A 26596-nucleotide genomic window follows, 5' to 3' on the forward strand; every position below is an offset into this window, starting at 1 on the left:
TGAATATGGAGTGGAGGCCCAACCTCTAACTCCTCTACATCACTGTTCCTAAACCCCAATGTGACTTCTACTCCCCTTCCCTGTCCCCCAAACCATCCGAAACAACTACTAAATGTGAGCCATGATCTCAACGGAGACTGCAGATCAATAGCATTTTGACTAAAAGTTCTATATTTCATATATTAATTGAAGCGATAATTAAGTCTCAAAGAAATGAAATAGAACAAGGAGGAAGATGACACACTAAATCATCCTTGAGATACACCAAGGAGGCAGTCCATTACAATCATTACAAGAGTACTGAGCCTTCTGCTAAGTGCCAGGAATATACGTGCAGTATTCCTGAACCTAGAACTGTATTGCATGGGAGCACAGCATTCAGCCTAACTCGTCCACATCCCTTTTTAATCCCATCTCCCGGCACTTGTTCCATTGCTCCCTACAGCTCAGTAATTGTGCTCATCTGTACACTTATTAAATACTGCAAGCCATACAGATTCAATCACACTTTCAGAGAGTGCATTTAGGGTAGTCTAGCAAAACACATCAAAGTTGCTGGTGAACACAGCAGGCCAGGCAGCATCTCTAGGAGGAGGTACAGTCGACGTTTCAGGCCAAGACCCTTCGTCAGGACTAACTGAAGGAAGAGACTGTGTAGTCTAGTCTAGTCTTGTCCCTCTCATTTCCCCTCTAAATCTCTTCCCTCTCACCCTAAATCTATACCCTCTAGTTTTATGTACTCTGACATGTAGAAAACTTTTCTTAAGTCCATCCTATCTATACTCAATTTTATATACCTCAATCATGTTATCTCTTAACAAACTTCAAAGTGCATTTATTATCAAAGTATGTATATTGTATACAGCCTTGAGATTCTTGAAAGCAGCCAAAATACAAAGAAACACAATAGAACCCATTAAAAACCACTACACAGTAGCCTGTCAAACACCTAATGGGTGGAAAAAACAAATTGTGCCAGCAATAAGAAAAAGGTACCAAATAGCACACAGAACATGAAATGCTGAGTCCCTGAACGTGAATCCACAGCCACAGAGCCAGTTCAGCACTGCGGTGAGTGAAGCCAGTCCAGGACCACGATGGCTGCAGGCCACGTTCACAGAGCTAGCGGAAGGGTTTGCTGATGGTTACGTGCCACAGCTGCAGAGTAACTTCCTCCTCTCCAGGCAGGAAAGATCTAGTTTCTCCTGTCTCTCCTCATAACTGAGCCACTCCATCCAGGCAACACTTGGCACTCCTCTGCACTCTCTCTAGTGACATCACATCCTTTGTAGTCCTGGTAACCAGAACCACATGCAGTACTCCAGCTGTTTCCAAACCTCCTTATTTACGTATGCAATGCCCCGACTAATGAAGGTCAGTATCCTCATTGCCTTTCAAACCACATTATCTACCTACATTGCCACCTTCAGGGTTTTATGGACCTCTTTGTGAATTGTCCCCGATACCCTACAATTCATGGTGTCTACCTAGCCTCATCAAACACTCCCAAAATACAATAATTTGCATCTGTCTGCATTAAGTTCCATCTGCCATTTTGAGCCCATTTCATTATCTCACAACAGTCCAAAACTAACTTCCACATACAGAAATTAACAACTCTGCCATTCATGCCATCTGTGAGCTTACTGATCTTGTCTCCCATAGCTAAGCCACAAGGATCCCAGCACCAATCAATCTGAGATGCTTAAAACTCATACTTCAAGTACCTTTCTAATGCAATTTTTCAACAATGCTGCTCACTTAATCTTCATTCAATCAGGTTTGCTCTTAACCAAAATGATGTCACAGTTGAATCCTGAAACACAAACCCTACATACCTCACACCAAATTTTGGCTTTTATTTTAAAGAATGCTGCAAATATAATGACATTCACAGCTTTGGTGCATAGCTGATTACTACTTTTGCCATGGAGACACTGTTGTAATGTTAGAAATGCAACAAGCATTGTGTGTCCAGAAAACTCCCGTAGATATAAATATGATACAAAACTTGTTTTACTGCTGTTTGGTGAAAGACAGATATTGGCCATTTAATTAGTGACCCCTAGTAAAATGCTTTGGGGCGTGTTATACTTGTACCTGAGATGGCAGACTAAAACTCAAACTAAACCTTTTAGCTGGACGTTGCTACCCAATGATATGGCACTGGAGAGTAGTCTGTCCAAATTTTGTGCTCAAATGCCTGGAGCAGATCTCTAGGTTGCAACCTTCCAGTTGACACTTCCAGTGGACGTGAGGAGCTAAGACTGAGCCACACCTAATACTATGCACAAGAATATGTCAAATAATGCTACAATTACATTGTAAATAAACAACTAGTGTGTCTGCGAGGTTGGGCGATCCAGGATAAACTTACTTCCTAATGTTAAAATGCGTATCATTCACCTGTAACTGCTAAACAACCTGAATGCTAGTTATACTTATTGTGACACCCACAACACTTCAGTCTCCAACTGTTTAATAGAGCTATAAATGTTATTCATAAATGGTTGTTAAAGTTAAATTAATTGAAGAAATTGTCATCAAAAGCTTTAAAGTAAATTATTTCCTTTGCTGGTCTGAATATGAAGCGAGTTCTCCCCGAGAAGACTCAGCTATGATCCTTGGTTCACACATCAAAGTTGCTGGTGAACGCAGCAGGCCAGACAGCATCTCTAGGAAGAGGTACAGTCGACATTTCGGGCCGAGACCCTTCATCAGGACTAACTGAAGGAAGAGCTAGTAAGAGATTTGAAAGTGGGAGGGGGAGGGGGAGATCCAAAATGATAGGAGAAGACAGGAGGGGGAGGGATGGAGCCAAGAGCTGGACAGGTGATTGACAAAAGGGATAAGAGAGGATCATGGGACAGGAGGCCCAGGGGGAAAGAAAAGGCGGGGGGGGAACCCAGAGGATGGGCAAGGTATATATTCAGAGGGACAGAGGGAGAAAAAGGAGAGAGAGAGAAAGAATGTGTGTATATAAATAAATAACAGATGGGGTATGAGGGGGAGGTGGGGCTGGTAGCAGCAGAGATACAGAGGAGTAGATTGGGAGGCAGATTTTGGAAAGGTGCAAAAATAACATGGTTGTTATCATGGGTGACATTAACTTCCCTAATATTGATTGGCACCTGATTAGTTCCAAGGGTTTAGATGGGGCAGAGTTTGTTAAGTGTGTCCAGGATGGATTCCAGTCACAGTATGCGGACAGGCTGACTAGGGGGAATGCCATACTAGATCTAGTACTAGGTAATGAACCGGGTCAGGTCACAGATCTCTCAGTGGGTGAGCATCTGGGGGACAGTGACCATCGCTCCCTGGCCTTTAGCATTATCATGGAAAAGGATAGAATCAGAGAGGACAGGAAAGTTTTTAATTGGGGAAGGGCAAATTATGAGGCTATAAGGCTACAGCTTGCAGGTGTGAATTGGGATGATGTTTTTGCAGGGAAATGTACTATGGACATGTGGTCGATATTTAGGGATCTCTTGCAGGATGTTAGGGATAAATTTGTCCCGGTGAGGAAGATAAAGAATGGTAGGGTGAAGGAACCATGGGTGACAAGTGAGGTGGAAAATCTGGTCAGGTGGAAGAAGGCAGCATACATGAGGTTTAGGAAGCAAAAATCAGATGGGTCTATTGAGGAATATAGGGAAGCAAGAAAGGAACTTAAGAAGGGGCTAAGGAGAACAATAAGGGGGCATGAGAAGGTCTTGGCGAATAGGGTAAAGGAAAACCCCAAGGCATTCTTCAATTATGTGAAGAACAAAAGCATGACAGGAGTGAAGGTAGGACCCATTAGAGATAAAGGTGGGTAGATGTGCCTGGAGGCTGTGGAAGTGAGCGAGGTCCTCAATGAATACTTTTCTTCGGTATTTACCAATGAGAGGGAACTTGATGACGGTGAGGACAATATGAGTGAGGCTGATGTTCTGGAGCATGTAGATATTAAGGGAGAGGAGGTGTTGGAGTTGTTAAAATACATTAGGACGGATAAGTCCCTGGGGCCTGATGGAATATTCCCCAGGCTGCTCCACAATGCGAGGGAAGAGATTGCTGAGTCTCTGGCTAGGATCTTTATGTCCTCGTTGTCCACGGGAATGGTACCGGAGGATTGGAGGGAGGCGAATGTTGTCCCCTTGTTCAAAAAAGGTAGTAGGGAAAGTCCGGGTAATTATAGACCAGTAAGCCTTACGTCTGTGGTGGGAAAGCTGTTGGAAAAGATTCTTAGAGATAGGATCTATGGGCATTTAGAGAATCATGGTCTGATCAGGGACAGTCAGCATGGCTTTGTGAAGGACAGATCGTGTCTAACACGCCTGATAGAGTTCTTTGAGGAGGTGACCAGGCATATAGATGAGGGTACTGTAGTGTATATGATCTACATGGATTTTAGTAAGGCATTTGATAAGGTTCCACACGGTAGGCTTATTCAGAAAGTCAGAAGGCATGGGATCCAGGTAAGTTTGGCCAGGTGGATTCAGAATTGGCTTGCCTGCAGAAGGCAGAGGGTCGTGTTGGAAGGAGTACATTCAGATTGGAGGGTTGTGACTAGTGGAGTCCCACAAGGATCTGTTTGGGGACCTCTACTCTTCATGATTTTTATTAACGACCTGGATGTAGGGGTAGAAGGGTGGGTTGGCAAGTTTGCAGACGACACAAAGGTTGGTGGTGTTGCAGATAGAGTAGAGGATTGTCAAAGATTGCAGAGAGACATTGATAGGATGCAGAAGTGGGCTGAAAAGTGGCAGATGGAGTTCAACCCGGAGAAGTATGAGGTGGTACACTTTGGAAGGACAAACTCCAAGGCAGAGTACAAAGTAAATGGCAGGATACTTGGTAGTGTGGAAGAGCAGAGGGATCTGGGGGTACATGTCCACAGATCACTGAAAGTTGCCTCACAGGTAGATAGGGTAGTTAAGAAAGCTTTTGGGTGTTAGCTTTCATAAGTCAAGGGATAGAGTTTAAGAGTTGCGATGTAATGATGCAGCTCTATAAAAGATACTGGTGAATGCAGCAGGCCAGGCAGCATCTCTAGGAAGAGGCGCAGTCGATGTTTCAGGCCGAGACCCTTCGTCAGGACTAGTCCTGATGAAGGGTCTCAGCCTGAAACGTTGACTGTACCTCTTCCTAGAGATGCTGCCTGGCCTGCTGCGTTCACCAGCAACTTTGATGTGTGTTGCTTGAATTTCCAGCGTCTGCAGAATTCCTGTTGTTTGCAGCTCTATAAAACTCTGGTTAGGCCACACTTGGAGTAGTGTCCAGTTCTGGTCACCTCACTATAGGAAGGATGTGGAAGCATCAGAAAGGGTACAGAGGAGATTTACCAGGATGCTGCCTGGTTTAGAGAGTATGCATTATGATCAGAGATTAAGGGAGCTAGGGCTTTACTCTTTGGAAAGGAGGAGGATGAGAGGAGACATGATAGAGGTGTACAAGATATTAAGAGGAATAGATAGAGTGGATAGCCAGTGCCTCTTCCCCAGGGCACCACTTCTCAATACAAGAGGACATGGCTTTAAGATAAGGGGTGGGAAGTTCAAGGGGGATATTAGAGGAAGGTTTTTTACTCAGAGAGTGGTTAGTGACTGGAATGCAATGCCTGAGTCAATGGTGGAGGCAGATACATTAGTGAAGTTTAAGAGACTACTAGACAGGTATATGAAGGAATTTAAGGTGGGGGGTTATATGGGCGGCAGGGTTTAAGGGTCGGCACAACATTGTGGGCCCAAGGGCCTGTAATGTGCTGTACTATTCTATGTTCTATGTTCTAAAACAAGGTCAATGGGCAACCTCTCCTCACGTCCAAACATCAGATAATACGGCAAGTACCCAGTAGCTTCATTTCGTGTACAGTTGTAACAGTGAACCAGATGCCCAATATGTTGACTCCACCGGCTCTTCTTGCCTATCTCTAGGGTCCCAAGCATGTCTAGCAAGGTCCAATTAAACCTCTCTGGCTGGGGTTCACTCTGCGGGTGATAGGGCGTGGTCCTCGATTTCTGAACTGCAAGCATGCCCAGTAACTCATGGATGAGTCTGCTCTCGAAATCCTGTCCCTGGTCACTATGTATCCACCTGGGAAGTCCATAATAAATGAAATACTTGTCCCATAACACTTTTGCCACCGCAGTCGCCCGCTGATCTGCTCTAGATATCTTCTGGGATTCAGTGATATTAAACAGGCCCTGTCACTTACAGTCCACATAACATACAATAAATATTTATTGGACACGTTATTGGAGAAGGCAACTTTGAAATATTCCATTATGTACCACTCATATTATAATTTCCCAATAGGTGCTATACGTTGTTTGCTTGATCTCTTAAGCAGTTAAATAGGCTTAAGGAATTTATAAAATGTTCAAACTATAAACAGCAATCTTTTACAGGCGGAGAAGACAAAACACGCATCAGAAAGGTTTCCTCCAAGTTCACTGATGGAATCACGTGCTGGTCTGGAAGTGCATTAACAATGTTGTCCCCCAGAAGTCGGTCAGGGTCTTCCCGAACCAGAAACCCTGGATCAATTTTTTCGTACCAGCAGCACTTACAGCGCGACATTGAGCTTACATCGCTGGATATCAACTAGAGATCAAGGAAACCAGCTATGACGTGCGCAAAGCTATCAAGGCTACAAAACAACAATATAGAGAGAAGATTGAGTCAAGATTCACAATGAATAGCACACGTGACTTGCGGCAAGGGCTGCATACCATCGCAGACTTCAAAGCCAAACATTGTGGTGCCGCCAACATTGCGGCCTCTCCCTGATAAGTTCAATCGCTTTTATGTTCGGTTCAATGTCGCGAACTCTGAGCCTCTGAGGAAAGCCACCACTTCAACCTGCAACCTGGTCATCTCTGCGGCTGAGGTACATAGATGTTTCTAACGAGTGGACAGTCGCAAGTCTGCGGGACCAGATGGCATTCTAGGGCGAGTACTCAGGATGTGCGCAGCACAACTGGCAGGAGTGTTTACTGACATTTTTAATCTCTCCCTCTCCCAGTGTAGAATGCCCTCCTGCTTCCAAATATCCATCATTGTCCTTGTGCCAAATAAGACCCAGGTAACATGCCTGAACGACTGATGTCCTGTCACACTCACCTCAATAATAAGCAAATGCTTTGAGAGGCTGGTGAAGGACTACATCTGCAGCTTGCTACCACCCACACTGGAGTCCCTACAATTCACCTTCCGACATAACCAATTGACAGATGACGCGATAGCCACTGCTCTACATATCGTCCTTACACACCTGGAGAAGAAGGATGCTTATGTGAGAATGCTGTTCTTGGATTGCAGTTCAGCATTCAACCCCATAATTTTATCCAGCCTCAACAAGAAGCTCAGAGACCTCAGCCTTGACCCTGCCTTGTGCAGCTGGATCCTGGACTTCCTGTCAGATTGCCAGCAGCTTGTAAGAGTGGGCTCCCTCACCTCCAACCCCCTGACTCTCAATACGGGAGCCCCTCAGGTCTGTGTACTGAGTCCCCTCCTTTACTCCCTGTATACCCATGAATGTATCGCCACCCACAATTCCAATCTGCTAATTAAATTTGCCGATGACACTACACTGATTGGCCTTATCTCAAACAATAACAAGGTGGTCCACAGGGAAGAAGTCATCTCTTTGACACAGTGGTGTCAAGAAAACAACATCATATACCGTCTGGGTGCTCTCCAGCCCCTTGGTATGAACATAGCATTCTCCAACTTCCGGTAATTCCCTCCCCCTCCCTTCCCCTATCCCAGTTTCACTTTGCCCTATCCCAGTTTCACTCTGCCCCCTCCCCCAGCTGCCTATCACCTCCCTCATGGTTCCGCCTCCTTCTACTACCCATTGTGTTTCCCCCTATTTCTTCTTCATCTTTCCTGCCCATCACCTCCCTGCTTCCCCTCCCCACCCCTTATCTTTCCCCTTACTGGTTTTTCACCTGGAACCTACCAGCGTTCTCCTTCCCACCCTCCCCCCACCTTCTTTATAGGGCCTCTGCCCCTTCTCTCTTCCGTCCTGACGAAGGGGTCCAGCCCGAAACGTTGACTGATCGTTTCCACGGATGCTGCCCGACCTGCTGATCTCCTCCAGCATGTTGTGAGTGTTGCCAAGACAACATCATCTCCCTCTATGTCGCAAGAACAAAGGAGCTGGTTGTGGATTACAGGAGGAATGAAGATGGGCTAACTCCTATTGACATCAATGAATCTGGGGTTGAGAAGGTAAACAGCTTCAAGTTCCTCAGCATCCACATCACCGAAGACCTCACGTGATCTGTACACAACAGTGCCTCTTTCACCTCAGACGGTTGGGTAAGTTTAGTAAGGGGCCCCCAGATCCTAAGAACTTTCTACAGGGGCACAATTGAGAGCATCCTAACTGACTGCATCACTGCCTGGTATGGGAACTGTACCTCCCTTAATCGCAGGATTCTGCAGAGAGTGGTGTGGACAGCCCAGTGCATCTGTGGTTGTGAACTTTCCATGATTCAGGACATTTACAAGGACAGATGTGTAAAAGGGGCCTGTAGGATCATTGGAGACCCGAGTCACCCCAACCACAATCTATCCCAGCTGCTACCATCCGGGAAATGGTACCGCAGCATAAAAGCCAGGACCAACAGGCTCTGGGATAGCTTCTTCCACCAGGCCGTCAGACTGATGAATTCACGCTAACTTGCATGTACATAAGACATAGGAGCAGAATTAGGCCATTCAGCCCATCGAGTCTGTTCCGCCATTCCATCATGGCTGATCCTGGATCCCACTCAACCCCTACACCTGTTCCTGCCCACTGCCCAGCCTATGTATGGATATTGTCTGGGTCTCGTTATCCATTGTCTGAAGGACTGTGGACAGATTGGCTAGTCCTGACCTTCTGACAGGGAGAGGGACATTGTCAGGGTGGAAAGTTACTGTTGGGGGTGGCAGGGGAGTGGTTAAAGATATTTTATCCACAACTCTGCCCGGAGTCTCCAGCTGTAATAGGGAGAATAAATCCAAGTAGGATGAGGGTTGAATTAAGTTGCAGTTGAAACTAACAGTGAGTTCAGTCCGTGAGGAGAATCAGGATTCAAGATCATTTAATGTCATTTCCTGTAAAGGGGAAAAAATAATTCTTACTCCGGATCTGATGCAGAATGAAAAAAAGCAAAATAAGATCAACAAGTTTTACAAGGATGTTGCCTGGATTGGGGAACATGCCTTATGAGAATAGGTTGAGTGAACTCGGCCTTTTATCCTTGCAGCGATGGGAGGATGAGAGGTGACCTGATAGAAGTCTATAAGATGATGAGATGGATTGATCATGTGGATAGTCAGAGGCTTTTCCCCAGGGTTGAAATGGCTAACACGAGAGTTGTTAGTTTTAAGGTGTTTGGAAGTAGGTACAGAGGAGATACCAGGGGTAAGTTTTTTTTACACAGAGTGTGGTGAGTGCATGGAATAGGCTGCTGGCGACGATGGTGGAGGCGAATACTATAGGGTCTTTTAAGAGACTCCTGGACAGGTACATGGAGCTCAGAAAAATAGAGGGCTATGGACAACCCTAGGTAATTTCTAAGGTAAGGACATGTTCAGCACAGCTTTATGGGCCGAAGGACCTGTATTGTCCTGTAGGTTTTCTATGTTTCTATTACATTGACTGTTCTATTTATTATAAATTATTATGGTTGCACATTGCACATTTAGATGGAGACGTAATGCAAAGATTTTTACTCCTCGTGTATGTGAAGGATGTAAGAAATAAAGTCAATTCAATTCAATATATGTGGTTTGCTTGATCTCTTAAGCAGTTAAATAGGCTTAAACAATTTATAAAATGGTCAAACTATAAATAGCAATCGTTTACAGAGGAAACGTTTCCGTGGGCTTCTTTAAAAGTCCCATGGAATGAATGAAGTGAGAAAGTACTCGGAATTTAAATTGCTCACATTAAAATACTGTGCATTGAAACAAGTTTCATTAGATTCCATCAACTTTGTTGGACCAAGTAAACACAAGATTTTTTACAACATCCTTGAAGTTTGTATCGGAATCGGTAGTACCACTGGAAATATGTAAAATATTACAGATATTAGAGATTTAGGTGCTATGGAATTATGTAGGTACAGCAAGCATCAATGCAAGTGGAAAGCAGTCATCAGGTAAACTGGTTTTCCTATAATTGCTAACAGTAGTGGATTTGAATTTAAAAGGGCAGCTTTGTAAACAGGCAGTACCATCCACAGAGCACTGGCCCACAGCAGAAGGCTGCGCAAAAGATGTGGTTTTTAAACGGATGTAACCATGATATTTTCTTGCAAGCAGCAGAAAAGACAGTCGGGCTACATTAATTGGGATACATCAAACCATCACTTTGCACATCAAACATGGTCATTGGCATATTTGCTCTATCAATAACTGTAATAAGAGTTAGCTGCCACAACACTATTGAATGTCTGGGTCCTCAGTCTTCAGAACCTTTTCAACCACCCGAGTGAATTACTATTTAGTCTCAGAAAAGGTGTTTGAACTTATTCAGAGTTGGTTTGTCAGTTACAGTGTGTGCCCATTTTAAAATATGTACTTCAGTAAAACCATTAATGAAGCATTAATGTCATGTATTGAATCACCTGCTGTTATCTTTGTTCGTAGATGTATTGATGTAATTTGAGTTGGGAGATGCTCTACTAAAAAGGTGATGCCTGTTTGTGGTGATACCTTTCATATCACCCAGTTTCAGTGCCTCCAATGACTCAGTTCACAGTCACAACAATAGACAATAAATTGAATGTAAATAAGCAGATGGACAGAACAGGATTAGATTAAATATTTAAAGACAGGACAGCGTCTTACAGCACATCAATAGGCCTCCTCGACCTACAAAGTACATACCAATCTTTTTTGCCTGTCTAGACTAACCTTACTTGCCTGCATTAAGTCCATATCCTCTTATGGTTTGTCTATTTATGTGCTTGCCTAAATGCCTCTTAAGCATAAGTGCTTATATCTGTTTCTACCATTTCTTCTGGCAGTGTGTCTCAGATGTCAACCATCCAATGTACTTACTCCTCAGATTCACTCTAAAACTCCTTCGTCTCACCTTAAACTTGTGACCTCATGTTTTTGATACCCTGAGATTTTGACTATGCCTCTAATAATACAACATACTTACTCCTTTGCACCAGGCAAACATGCCCAACCTATTCAATTTCTCCCCATAACTGAAGTCCTCCAATTTAGGCAACATCCTGTTGAATCTTCTCTGCATACTCCTCAGTGCAATCACTTCTTTCTTGTCCTGAGACAAACAGAATTAAGGTCTATAGGTACGTTGCAATGGAGTTTCTCCGGTTAGTGCACGATTTCCCTCCACGCCTCTCTGACGTAGTGGGGAACCGTGTACGAGGCAAGTTACAGCAGTGGTTTGCCATTGCCTTCTGCCGGGTGAGTTTCCAAAGAAATCACCAGCTCGTAACTCAGCATGGATGGAAAGCGTGCAGGGGAGCCAGCTGGCTGGATTCGAACCCGGGACCTTTCATCCCGAAGTCCGACACTGATGCCACTATGCCATCAGCGGGGTCTTAAGGTCTATAACAAGATTCTAAAAAGTAATGCAGATTCTTTAACCATCAAAAATAGTTCAGAAGATCTGCTTGTGATTAAAAGAATGCATCAGCTCAAAAGGTCAATGCATTCAAACAATGATAGGATGAAATGAAACAAAAGTAGCCTTTAAAAGATACTTAATGAATTCACCAAAGTGATAGTTGGAGAAAGGCATCTTCAATCCCTCTGAATTATATTTTATATATTTTAAAAAGTTTAAAAATATTTACAGAATGAAATTATGGTGAAATACTGATCTTGCAACATCTTATATTTTAATAAGTAACCTTATTTTAATTTACAAGCCAAAATAATTACTCTGAAGAATATTAACCAAAGAATTAAATGGATACAGAATAATTGCAGCATTTCATATTAATACATTGCCAAGGAATTCCAGAAGTTGGTTTGACATTCTTAAGAAAATCTAGTCTATGGAACAGAAGGTGTTTATGAAGAAAAATTGAATTTATGTCAGTAACTTCAGCAAAATGATATTTTTCTAAGGAGTTGATCTCTAACACTAAAAATTGGAATATGATTTTTAATTTTTTTTTAAGTTATGCACCATCCACATCAATGTCAATGTGATGTAAATAAAAAGATTTGGACAATCTTATCCTGTAAAAGATACTGTAGGTACTTCGCAATAAATAGCATTAAAAGATGACTGAATTTATTGCAATGATAACTTAGTACTTTCATACACATGGGGAGACACTTAAAGATGGCAAGCAAAAGTTTGGGCACCCTTGGTCAAAATTTCTGTTACTGTGAATAGTTAAGTGAGTAGAAGATGAACCGACCTCCAAAAGGCATAAAGTTAAAGATGAAACATTCTTTTTAACATTTTAAGCAAGGGAGTTTAAGGGCTCTCAAACATCCTATACTTGAACTACTTAATTATTCTCTTAAAGACTGGATAGAGGTCAGAAAATTAATATGAATTCACATCTCATTAATTAAAGCAAGATGTTTAAGATGATTCCGATTCTCTTATTGAAGTTGGATGATTTCACATGAATTAGGTATCTTATCAAGGGAAGTTTGAACATGTTTCAACATTAACATCTGTTAATATCTGCAACATTATTTTTGGCAATTGTATTAATTTATATGCCACTTTAATGTAGCATTAATATGTAAACAGATTACCTTTTCTTTATCCACTCTGTCTGCTCCTGAGCCTAGAAAATGCATTCCATCTATTTCTGGTGTGCCAAAACACAGTGGTATTGGTTTATGTTTTTCACGTGCACTAAGATACAGAGGTTAGTTTCGGTTTGCATGCTCTTGAGACAGACCATTCCAGACACAAGTACATTGAGGCAGTAAAAGTGGAAGACAAGAATGCAGAATATAATGTTATAGTTACAGAGAAAGTGAAGTGCAGATAGACAAATAATGTGCAAAGCTACATTGGGAGATGAAGAATTTTTCTTTCAGCATATGTGACATCCATTTGATTGATTACAGAGGGATAGAATTTGGATAAGCTTCAAAAACATTAAAAGCAGCAGTTGAATAGTTAATGAGGCTAAAGTTCCAGCACAGTTGCCAATCCTTTGCTTGATGGCAACACAGGGGACATCAACCAGCCCCTTGTCCCAGAAATCCCAGTGAACAAAATATATGCCAGGATGGAGAGACTATGCCTCAGGGATTCCTGGAGAGCTGCCAGAACCACCAATAGTGGTCTAACAGGGGATGGCTGATACTTGCTCTTCCAAGAGTAAGAATGGAAAAGTCAGCTTCAGTCATTCTCTCATGAAGGGAAGCACTTTACAAAAAGAAATAAACCCTTCATAAAGGTGTCAGAAACAAGAGGGCAAAGACTTAGGACCAGATGAAGGAGTTTCAAAGGAGATTTGTGAGGAAAGTTCATCTTGCACACAGAGAATGGTTGATATCTGGAACACACTGCCAGAGGAGATGGTGTTGTCAGATACAATCACTATGTTTAACCAGTAGTTAGATAGGTACTTAAATAGGCAAGGCATAGAAGGACAGTGCAAACAAATGAAATTAGTGTGGATGGACAAGAAGGTTGGCATTCACACAGTGGGCCAAAGGACCTATTTCTGTGTGTACAACTATGACTATAATATTGCAAGATAGTTCATGATGTTAGAAGGGCCATCAGAGTGAGTTGAACACTGCTAAATCATTGTTCCATCATACACACAGAAATTGTTGCTTTAACACTCTCATGAACATTCCACCCATCCCTACACCATTCCCGGCTCTCAGACCACCATTGAGCCTGCTAGTGCAAAAACTGATGATCTCCTCACCAGGGCAGCAATGCATCTAGGACACATCGAGTTCACCACAGTCAGACATCCCATAATGTTTCTGCAAAAGGCCCTGGGTAATAGTGCGAACATGCCTCATCTTGAGCAAGAGCTTTTCGTGGCTCATCAAAGACATTTATACACACATAAAGGAAATGAGAAAACCTTTCTGCAAACAACAGGAGTTCTGCAGAGGCTGCAAATTCAAGCAACACACATCAAAGTTGCTGGTGAACGCAGCAGGCCAGGCAGCATCTCTAGGACGAGGTACAGTCGACGTTTCAGGCCGAGACCCTTCGTCAGGACCTTTCTGCAGATAGATTGAAAATACAGTGAAGATGCTAAAACAAAATTTCATGGGTGGGCTTTGATATCCCAGCACTATCATGTGGGAAAGGTACCAGAATGAGAAAGTTTACAGAAAGCACAAGATGATCTTCCACATAGCATTATTTGATGTTGATTTGGGGTGAATTGTTCTCACAATACTAGCACAGTGCAAATATGTTCTACTTTAGTCACTGATTTGAATCCTTATCTCTCGTTTCTCTCTCTGCAGACATAGCCTGATCTGCTGAGTACAGTAACTCCAGCAACTTCTGTTGTTATTTCTGCTTTCCATCATCTCCTGTGTTTTGCATTTGAAGCACTGAAAGGAGATCAATTAAACTGAATCTGTACAAGTGATCTTTAGACCATTGGTGTTTAAAGGAATTTTTTTTTCAGTTTTTAAGAGGGTCTCATCACATTGATGTCGGGTGAAGTTTATTCTAAATTATCCTTCCCTGCCCACATGCTATTCCCAAAATGTAACAGTGCAGAAACAGAACAAATAGAGTTAACGGCAATTGAAACTCTGTGCCTTTTTCTAAATGTACGGTATTATTCACAAGCATGAAAATTACAGTATCTTTTGTGAGGACTTGCATGTACAACTTTAATATTCTGAATTTTTAGAACATAGAACACTAAAGCACAATACAAGTCCTTCAGCCTACGACCTCTTAACCTACTCTAAGATCAATCTAGCCCTTCCTTCACACATAACCCTCCATTTTTCTGACATCCGTGTGCCTAAATAAGAGTTTTTTAAATGTCACTAATGTATCAACCTCTACCCCTGGCATGATGTTCCATGCACCCACCACTCTCTATGTAAAACATATACAACACCCCGCCCCCCCGATGCTTTCCTCCAATCATCTTAAAATTAGGCATAAATTTATTTTGTTAGTTTTACTATGCTACATAATACTACATTCCAGAAGTCTCTCCTGACAGAGCAATATTTTGAGTGTTTGGAGTATATTACAAAAGGTGGAATACGGGAAGAAGAGTCAAGCAAGACCATTGTTTAGGGAAATATTATTTGTAACATTGCCAAAAGTCTTGAAATAAAACTTCTTAATATAGTTCCAGGTTATATTTCACACGCTTTGTCGGGCACCTTTGCTCCATTGCCTCAAGTGGGACTTCCTGATGGCCAAACATTTAATTGTGATTCCCACTCCCATTCTGACACGTCGGTCTACAGTCTCCTCTTGCATCAAGTGAGGCCGCCCTCTAAGGTGAAGGACCAAGACCTTGTATTCTGTTTGAGTAGCCTCCAACCCGAGGGCATGATTTCTTCTTCTGGTATACGGGGAGTTAGTCACACCTGGGCTGTCGGAAACAGGTCGTTGGGTGACAGTCAGAGGGGGGAAAGTGAAGGTGAGCAGACGGGTACTGCAGAGCACTGGTGTAGCCATTCCCCTGAATAATAAGTTTACCGTCCTGGATACTGTTGGCGGGGATGACCGACCAGGTGTGAGCCACGGTGGCAGGGCCTCCAGCACTGAGTCTGACCCGGTGGTGCAGAAGCGTGGGACGGAGAAGAGGAGACCTGTCGTCATTGCAGACTCTATACTCAGGGGAGTAGACAGGAGATTTTGTGGACGTGAGAAGGATACCCGCATGGTTTGTTGCCTCCTGGGTGCCAGGGTCTGGGATGTCTCTGACCGGGTGCACGACATCCTGGTACGAGAGGGAAAGCAACCAGAAATCGTGATACATGTCGGGACCAACGACATAGGCAGGAAGAGGGATGAGGTCCAGAAGTGTGAGTTTCGGGAACTAGGCAGAAGGCTGAAGAACAGGACCTCAAGGGTGGCGTTCTCAGGATTGCTGCCAGTGCTACGTGACAGTGATTGTAAGAATTGGAGGAGTTGGCAGTTGAATGCGTGGCTGAGGAGTTGGTGCAGGGAGCACGGTTTTAGATTTTTGGATCATTGGGATCTCTTCTGGGGAAGGTGGGACCTGTACAGATTGGAAGGGGTGCACCTGAACTCGAGGGGGAGCAATATCCTTGCAGGTAGGTTTGCTAGCATGGTTCGGGAGGGTTTAAACTAATTTGCAGGGGGGATGGGACCCAGAGCGATAGAGCAGTGAAAGAAGTGCATGGAGTAAAGCCAGATCTAATATATAGAGAGGCTTTGAGGAAAGAGAAACAGAATAAAGGGTGTAAAGGTAGTAAGGTAGAAGGGCTGAAATGTGTGTATCTCAATGCAAGAAGCATCAGGAACAAAGGTGATGAACTGAAAGCTTGGATACATACATGGAATTATGATGTAGTGGCCATTACAGAGACTTGGCTGGCACCAGGGCAGGAATGAATTCTCAATATTCCTGGATTTCAGTGCTTTAAAAGGGATAGAGAGGGCGGAAAAAGGGGAGGAGGGCTGGCATTACTGGTCAGGGATACTATTACAGCTACAGAAAGAGTGGGTAATGTAGCAGGATCCTCTTTTGAGTCAGTATGGGTGGAAGTCAGGAACAGGAAGGGAGCAGTTACTCTATTGGGGGATTCTATAGGCCCCCTGGTAGCAGCAGAGATACAGAGGAGCAGATTGGGAGGCAGAGTTTGGAAAGGTGCAAAAATAACAGAGTTGTTATCATGGGTGACTTTAACTTCCCTAATATTGATTGGCACCTGATTAGTTCCAAGGGTTTAGATGGGGCAGAGTTTGTTAATTGTGTCCAGGATGGATTCCAGTCACAGTATGCTGACAGGCCGACTAGGGGGAATGCCATACTAGATCTAGTACTAGGTAATGAACCGGGTCAGGTCACAGATCTCTCAGTGGGTGAGCATCTGGGGGGCACAGTGACCACCGCTCCCTAGCCTTTAGCATTATCATGGAAAAGGATAGAATCAGAGAGGACAGGAAAATTTTTAATTGGGGAAAGGCAAGTTATGAGGCTATAAGGCTAGAACTTGCGGGTGTGAATTGGGATGATGTTTTTGCAGGGAAATGTACAATGGACATGCGGTCGATGGTTAGAGATCTCTTGCAGGATGTTAGGGATAAATTTGTCCCGGTGAGAAAGATAAAGAATGGTAGGGTGAAGGAACCATGGGTGACAAGTGAGGTGGAAAATCTAGTCAGGTGGAAGAAGGCAGCATACATGAGGTTTAGGAAGCAAGGATCAGATGTGTCTATTGAGGAATATAGGGAAGCAAGAAAGGAGCTTAAGAAGGGGCTGAGAAGAGCAAGAGGGGGCATGAGAAGGCCTTAGCGAGTAGGGTAAAGGAAAACCCCAAGGCATTCTTCAATTATGTGAAGAAAAAAGGATGAAAAGAGTGAAAGAAGGACGATTAGAGATAAAGGTGGGAAGATGTGCCTGGAGGCTATGGAAGTGAGCGAGGCCCTCAATGAATACTTCTCTTTGGTATTCACCAATGAGAGGGAACTTGATGATGGTAAGGACAATATGAGTGAGGTTGATGTTCTGGAGCATGTCGATATTAAGGGAGAGGAGGTGTTGGAGTTGTTAAAATACATCAGGATGGATAAGTCCCCGGGGCCTGACAGAATATTCCCCAGGCTGCTCCACGAGGCAAGGGAAGAGATTGCTGAGCCTCTGGCTAGGATCTTTATGTCCTTGTTGTCCACGGGAATGGTACCGAAGGATTGTAGGGAGGCGAATGTTGTCCCCTTGTTCAAAAAAGGTAGTAGGGATAGTCCAGGTAATTATAGACCAGTGAGCCTTACGTCTGTGGTGGGAAAGCTGTTGGAAAAGATTCTTAGAGATAGGATCTCTGGGCACTTAGAGAATCATGGTCTGATCAGGGACAGTCAACATGGCTTTGTGAAGGGCAGATCATGTCTAACAAGCCTGATAGAGTTCTTTGAGGAGGTGACCAGGCATATAGATGAGGGTAGTGCAGTGGATGTGATCTATATGGATTTTAGTAAGGCATTTCACAAGGTTCCACACGGTAGGCTTATTCAGAAAGTCAGAAGGCATGGGATCCAGGGAAGTTTGGCCAGGTGGATTCAGAATTGGCTTGCCTGCAGAAGGCAGAGGGTGGTGGTGGAGGGAGTACACTCAGATTGGAGGATTGTAACTAGTGGTGTCCCACAAGGATCTGTTCTGGGACCTCTACTTTTCGTGATTTTTATTAACGACCTGGATGTGGGGGTAGAAGGGTGGGTTGGCAAGTTTGCAGATGACACAAAGGTTGGTGGTGTTGTAGATAGTGTAGAGGATTGTCAAAGATTGCAGAGAGACATTGATAGGATGCAGAAGTGGGCTGAGAAGTGGCAGATGGAGTTCAACCCGGAGAAGTGTGAGGTAGTACACTTTGGAAGGACAAACTCCAAGGCAGAGTACAAAGTAAATGGCAGGATACTTGGTAGTGTGGAGGAGCAAAGGGAGCTCGGGGTACATGTCCACAGATCCCTGAAAGTTGCCTCACAGGTGGATAGGGTAGTTAAAAAAGCTTATGGGGTGTTAGCTTTCATAATTCGAGGGATAGAGTTTAGAGTCGCGATGTAATGATGCAGCTCTATAAAACTCTGGTTAGGCCACACTTGGAGTACTGTGTCCAGTTCACTATAGGAAGGATGTGGAAGCATTGGAAAGGGTACAGAGGAGATTTACCAGGATGCTGCCTGGTTTAGAGAGTATGCATTATGATCAGAGATCAAGAGAGCTAGAGCTTTACTCTTTGGAGAAAAGGAGAATGAGAGGAGGCATGATAGAGGTGTACAAGATAATAAGAGGAATAGATAGAGTGGATAGCCAGCGCCTTTTCCCCAGGGCACCACTGCTCAATACAAGAGGACATGGCTTTAAGGTAAGGGGTGGGGAGTTCAAGGGGGATATTAGAGGAAGGTTTTTTTACTCAGAGAGTGGTTGGTGTGTGGAATGCACTGCCTGAGTCAGTGGTGGAAGGCAGATTCACTAGTGAAGTTTAAGAGACTACTGGACAGGTATATGGAGGAATTTAAGGTGGGGGGTTATATGGGAGGCAGGGTTTGAGGGTCGGCACAACATTGTGGGCTGAAGGGCCTGTACTGTGCTGTACTATTCTATGTTCTATGTAAAATCCACTCCCCCCCAAGTTCCTCTATTCTCCACTCTGACCTTTTACCTCTTCTCATCTGCCTATCACCTCCCCCTGTGTCCCCTCCTTCTTCCATTTCTCCTTTGGTTCACTCTCCTCTCCTATCAAGTGCCTTCTTCTCAAGCCCTTGACCTTTCCTACTCACCTGGCTTCACCTATCACCTACCAGCAAGCCTCCTTCTCCTCACCCACCTTTTAATTCTGGCGTCTTCCCTCTTCCTTCTCTGTCCTGAAGAAGGGTCTCAGCCCAAAACTTACATCACCCCGAGATTTTCCTCCAATCATCTGAGAAATATGCCCTCTCATATGTGTCATTGCTGCCTGGGAATAAAATGCTGATGTCCACATAACAAATGCTGTTGTCTATTATACAACTCTATCAACTCACTAACCATCCTCCTTTGCTTTTAGTTACTATGCTTCACATATCTGGAGTAACCTTCCAGAGGATCTGAAGTCTGCCCCAACTTTAAGCTCTTTTAAATCCAGGTTTAAACATTTCTTTTCACTGAAGCTTTTAATTAGCATCTCCCGCACTGTAACTTTAATTTATCATAACTACTTTTGTGTGATTTTATTCTTATATATTGTCTGAAATTTGATGTTCGATTTTTATATCTTGTTCTATGTAAAGTATTTTGAACTGCCTTGTGTTTGAAAATTGCTATACAAATAAACTTGCTGGTTTGCTAGAGAGAAAAATCCTAGTTCTCTCAACCTATCCGCATAAGACATTTTTGCTGAACACCTACGCTCTGTCCGCCAGAGAAAGCAGGATCTCCCAGTGGCCACACATTTTAATTCCACATCCCATTCCCATTCTGACATGTCTATCCACGGCCTCCTCTACTGTAAAGCTGAAGCCACACTCAGGTTGGAGGAACAACACCTTATATTCCATCTGGGTAGCCTCCAACCTGATGGCATGAACATTGACTTTTCTAACTTCCGCTAATGCCCCACCTCCCCCTCCCCATCCGTTATTTATTTTTATACACACATTCTTTCTCTCACTCTCCTTTTTCTCCCTCTGTCCCTCTGACTATACCCCTTGCCCATCCTCTGGGTTCCCCCCCTTGTCTTTCTCCCCGGACCTCCTGCCCCATGATCCTCTCATATCCCCTTTGCCAATCACCTGTCCAGCTCTTGGCTCTATCCCTCCCCCTCCTGTCTTCTCCTATCATTTTGGATCTCCCCCTCCCCCTCCCACTTTCAAATCTCTTACTAACTCTTCCTTCAGTTAGTCCTGACGAAGGGTCTCGGCCTGAAACGTCAACTGTACCTCTTCCTAGAGATGCTGCCTGGCCTGCTGCGTTCACCAGCAACTTCGATGTGTGTTGCTTGAATTTCCAGCATCTGCAGAATTCCTGTTGTTCGCATAAGATGTACTTTCTAATCTGGGCAGGATCTTGGTAAATCTCCTCTGCACCCTCTCGAAATTCTCCAAATCACAGCTCCTGAACTCAGTCCCCTGATTAATGAAGGCCAACACCCTATATGCCTTATTAACCACTCCATCAATGCACAGCAACTTTGAGGGATCTATGGATGTAGAATCCAAGATCTCCCTGCTTTTCCACACTGTTAAGAATCCTGGCATTAACCCTGCACTTGGCCTTCAAGTTTAACCTTCCAAAGTGCATCACTCCACATTTTTCCCAATTGAACTCCATCTGCCACTTCTCAGCCCAGCTCTGCGTCCAATCAATGTTTCATTGTAACCTTCTACTCTATCCACAATATCACCAACCTTCTTGCCATCTGCAAGCTTATTAACCAACACTTCCAAATGTAAAAATCTCAAAGAGCAGGGGTCCCATAACAGATCCCTGCAGTATACCACTGGTCACTGACCTCCAGGCAGAATATGCTCCATCTACTACCACCCTCTGCCTTGTGAGCAAAATGAAATAGTGTGTGTAAAATGAAATGTTTGTCTAAAGTACATTTTTCAAGTTATACAATTAAAGGCAAATACATATTAAAACAAAACTCTGCCTTTAAAATGTATACACAGAACTGTCTTAAAACGGTCCTAATCATGTCCTAAAATTGGACAGATTAACCACCTTTAATACCAGAAATGTTTCAAAATCAGTTCTCACGTTTGTCCAGTTGGAACATTGGACGATGAGGCTGACTCATCAAGCATCATTTCCTTGAAACAGCTTTATTAACTTTAATTGTATTAGCAATGTGGGTTTATAGATAATGAAATAGGGAGATGCAGTCAGCAAACCAGGTCCCAAAAACAAGTGGAGGAAGCTGAAAATCAGGCACCTCACTGCAGCTGAAGGGTCAGCAGAAGGTGCTGTGCTACAATGCTGGAGAAAAAGGATCAAACACTGCTGAAAATGATTGTGTATTTAATATTTGAGTACTGTAATGTTGTAAATATATTCTTTGATTAAGCACTCTTGTTTGTTTAAATAATTAATTACAGGTTATATGTAAGAGTACATGAATGGTGTACATCACGCCATGTTATTACTTATGCACCTTGCTTAAAGTAAAAATGAAACTAGATACGCATTACCTCCCAGATCCATGTTTTACTTTAAACTGGCTTTTATGTTTTGGAGTTACAAACATAGCAAAAGTAACAAACTAGCAAGGTTACCGGGAAGAGAGGGGTGGGATGGGGGGGGGAGGAAGAAAAATTATAAAAAATAGAAGAGTTAAAGTAATATTTTTCAGAATTAAACAATAAAAAAATCCTGGTGAAGGCTCTCATCCAGAAAAGTCAACTGTTTATTCCTCTCCAAAGATGCTGCCTGACCTGTTGAGTTCCTCCAGCATTTTCTGTGGGGTGCTCCGGATTTCCAGTATTTGCATAATCTCTGCGTTTATAAACAGGTCTGGTCTAATTTGTTTTCAGAAACTGCACCCGACGAGTGTTTTACGTTAGGGATTCTTCTACTCCAGCTGGACTTTGCAGAAACACAACTGGTTTGTTTTAGGCTGCAGAAAGTGGCTCAAAATGGATGATTTGCAGATTGAAGACCCATTCTTGAAGCTTAAACACAACCAGTGAAAGAGTTGCATGTTGCAGTATCGGACTGCTCTGCTTGAGAAGATGTTAAATTGGGTTACAGTAGTAAAAGATCCCATAGTATCCATTATTTTAAAAAAACAATGGGAAAGTTCTCGTTCGTTCATTTTTTTTCCTAATCCCTCCCACGTGTGCTGTCTCGTATTTACATCTCAGACATCATGTGATCGCAGTACCACATTGTTGTTTGTGAGACGAGCCTGTCGTTTCAGGGACAGCTTCTGTCCCTCCACCATCAGATTTCTGAATGGACAGTGTACCTCATTTGAAACAAAACCCCTTCCCTTTCTGCACTACTTAATTTAATTATATATACTTACTGTAATTACTAGTTAATTAATATTGTAATTACTATGTTTTGCGATGTACTGCTGCCCAAAACAACAAAATTCCACAACAAATGAAATTAGTTACTTATTCCCCGACAAGTAACAGTCACATTTTATAAATACCTCATTGGTTTTAAAATAAAGACCTTAAGATGTTTCTGGGGCAGTCAGAAGGAGAAGACAATGCTTTCGACTTCCAAAGTTACTTAAAAACATAGGCTTCAATTTTTAAAAAGTCTTACGACTGGTACTTCCCCAATAAAACGAAGACTATTAATCGTTAAACTCTGCAAAAGCTACTTTAAATGCAATTATTTTGTACACAAGGGGGCGCGAAAATGTTTAACTGAACTTTCCGTAATTTTGAAGACTGCTAGCCAGTCAATACTTTGGACGAAATAATCGACCCCCGTAAATCTAATGCTATAATATTTTCACTTAAAGTTTAGTTTGGGAAGATTAGAAAACAAGGCGCCGAAGTGCCTATTGTCGCAAGATACACAATTGCAAACGAATATCTTTACAAATCTAGCATGCATGTTAATTCCGTAATGATCGCATCTTCATCATTTTGACAATCAGAACTTGTCCTTTGAAACATCCCCTAATATGCTAAACTGCTGGAAGGCAGCAAGTTAAACGAGCAAAATCACATTATAATGTATCTGAAGCAAACGAATGATCCAAGTTTTACTTCAGAAGCGTTCATTTTGTTTTGGACAATTAGTTTTGTCTGGGTGACAAGGACAAGGACAAAGCTAATACTGGATTTCTATGTGCATCTACTAGATCTGGGCGGCATAAAGTGACCCAGATCAGACAAACACTGTAGGCAGAACTTCGCGGAATCCCAGTCAGAAACAGCTAGCTCGTTAACTGCCTCGAAAGCGGCGTTCAGATAGATTTGGTAAAATTCAAATTCCTCGTGGCCGGGTTGTGACCCATGTAAATTCAACCTGAAAAATCGTCTTAATTCAAAATCTTGACGGATTCAGAAGACTGTTTCGCAATTGTCGGCATACAATATGACCCCCGCCTCTATCTATTGTTGCCTCTTCCATTCATCCCAGCACGTTCCCAAACGCTTCTAGCTAAGATTTAAAATAAAATTCTAAACCACATACAAAGATAATTTCACTACACACGTGAAATTAACTTTATTAGTCAATCGATTGATTCCGTGCGCTTGAAAGAACGATTTAAATGATATTAAAGGACGTTGCCAGCACAGATTGACCCAAATTAGCATTTCAAATCTCATTAATTTATATCCACAAATCGTGTAGAGGTAATGCAGAATATTAGAAGTACAACGGACAATATTACAGTGAGGAACTTACTCTGAGTGGCGATGAAAAGCAACAGGCGCAGGGAAAAGGAGATCTCTGCGGCCACTCTTGAGGTTTTACACAAAGCCATGATTTAAAATCATCCTGCAGCTCTGATCGATCAGCGAGGTTTTCGTTCTGTGCCCGGCACTTCCTTCACCTGCGGACGCCGCAAGCCTCCTAAGGCAAAACAGTTGCCAAGTGACATCTCGCGCGGCTCTTTCAGGGGCCAAGTGTTGTGGGGCTCTCACCCCAGAGGCGGCAGTCACCACCTTCTTCGAGCTCAGTCGGGCAACTCTCCAAACCCGCTACAGATCTGAATGTTAATCGGATTGGAGTTTGCTCCGACCAGGGCTGTCGTTTCATATTCCCGTGTAAGAATAGAGCACGGAGAGGTTTCCTTATTTCTCCACAGCACAGTATCAATTCGACGGGAAATCAAAACGATCTACGTATGGTGTAATTTGTACCAAGTTCAAAGTAAGTTTACTATCAAAGTACATATATGTCTCCATATAAAACCCTGAGATTAATTTTCTTGCGGACATACTCAATAAATCCAATAACCATAATAGAATCAATGAAAGACCACACCAACAGGGCGAAAAACCAGTGTGCAAGACAACGAACTGCAAATACAAAAAGAAAGAGAAATAAAAGATAAATAAGCCACAGATATCGAGAACGTGTGATGAAGCGTCCTTGAAAGTGAATCCTTACCATAGGTTGTCGGAATATTTTAATGATGGGGAAGTGAAGTTGAGGGAAGTTTTCCCCTTTGGTTCAGGAGCCTGGTGGTTGAGGGGTGATAACTGTTATTGAACCTGTTGGTGTGAGTACTGAGGCTCCTGTGCCTTCTTCCAGGTGGCAGGAGCGGGAAGAGGAATTGGGTGCGGGGTACGCTTGATGATGCTTTCCTGCGATAACGTTCCCTGTGGATGGGCCCAGTTGCGGGGAAGGCTTTAACCTTGATGGACTGAACCGTATCCAACACTTATTGTGGGATTTTCCGTTCAAGGGAATTGATGTTCTCATACCAGGCTGTAGTGCAGCCAGTCAGTATACTCCGTTTCATTGGGCAGAGAATTCCACAGATTCATCACTTTTTGAGAAAAGCAGTTCCTCCTCATTCTGTCCTAAATTTACTACCCTAAAGCTTGAGGCTATGTTGCCTAGTTCTAGTCTCCCCTACCAGAGGAAACAACTTTTCTGCCTCTATCTTATCTATCCCTTTCATAACTTTATATGTTTCTATAAGATCTCCTCTTATCCTTCTGAATTCCAGCAAATACAGTCCCAGATGGCTCAATCTCTCCTCACAGTCTAACCCCCTCATTTCTGGAACCAACCTGGTGAACCTCCTCTGCACCACCTCCAAGCCAGTATATCCTTTCTCAAGTAAGGAGACCAGAACAGCGTGCAGTACTCCAGGCGCAGCCTCATTAGTACCCTCTGCAATTGCAGCATAACCTCCCTGCTGTTAAGTTCAACCCCTTTAGCAATGAAGGCCAACAGTCCATTTGCCTTCTTGATAGCCTGCTGCACCTGCAAACCAACTTTTGTGATTCATGCATAAGCGCTCCCAAGCCCTTCTGCACAGCAGCATGCTGCAATTTTTTTTACCAGTTAAATAATAATCTGATCTATTTTCCTTCCAGAGTGGATGAACAACATTGTACTCCATCTGCCAGACCCTTGCCCACTGACTTAGCCTATCTATATATCTCTGCAGACTCTCTGTATCCTCTGCACAATTTGCTTTTCCACTCAATTTAGTGTCACTCGGTCCACTCTTCCAGATCGTTAATGTATATTGTGAACAGTTGCGGGCCCAGCACCAATCCCTGCAGCACACCACTCACCACTGATTGCCAACCAGAGAAACACCCATGTATCCCAATCTTTGCTTTCTATGGTTAACCAATCCTCTATCCATGCTAATACAGCACCACCAACTCTATGCATCCTTATCTTATGGATAAGCCTTTTATGTGACACCTCATTGAACCCCTTCTGGAAATCCAAGTAAATAACATGCATCTGTTACCCTCTATCCACTGTGCTTTTTATATCCTCAAAGAACTCTAGTAAGTTTGTCAAACAGGACCTGCTGAATCCATGTTAAGTCTGCATGATGGATCCATTTCTTTCCAGATGCCTCACTATTTCTTCTTCAATCATTATTTGAGAATTTGGTATGAATTGTCCAAATGAAGTGTTCAGAAGGTAGGCTTTAATGCCGAACTAATCTATCATCACCGGAAAAAGGATGATTTTGATTTCCCCACCACAATGGAAAAAGATATAATATTGGTATCAGATACAAGATAGAAACGTAGAAAACCTACGGCATAATACAGGCTCTTCAGCACATACAGCTGTGCCGAACATGTCCTTACCTTAGAACTACTGAGGCTTATCCATAGCCCTCCATTTTTCTAAGCTCCGTGTACCTATCAGGAGTCTCTTAAAAGACCCTATCATTTCTGCCTCCACCGCCACCGCCGGTAGCCCATTCAACGCACTGACCACTCTCAGCATAAAAAACTTACCCCTGACATCTCTTCTGTACCTACATCCAAGCACCTTAAAACTATGCCCTCTTGTGCCAGCCATTT

General features: G+C 43.2%; 1 protein-coding gene across 1 annotated transcript in view; it reads right to left on the reverse strand.

Annotated features, from left to right (window-relative positions):
• Positions 1-24344, reverse strand: part of crb1 (crumbs cell polarity complex component 1) — a 155254-nt gene extending 130910 nt beyond the window's left edge. The window contains exon 1 of the mRNA XM_072274555.1: positions 24230-24344. Coding sequence (XP_072130656.1) covers positions 24230-24344 — 115 coding nt within the window. The remainder of the gene's footprint in view (positions 1-24229) is intronic.
• Between the last annotated feature and the right edge of the window lie 2252 nt (positions 24345-26596).

This window comes from Mobula birostris, chromosome 12 (assembly GCF_030028105.1).
Source record: "Mobula birostris isolate sMobBir1 chromosome 12, sMobBir1.hap1, whole genome shotgun sequence".
In the NCBI taxonomy this organism is placed as follows: Eukaryota; Metazoa; Chordata; class Chondrichthyes; order Myliobatiformes; family Myliobatidae; genus Mobula; species Mobula birostris.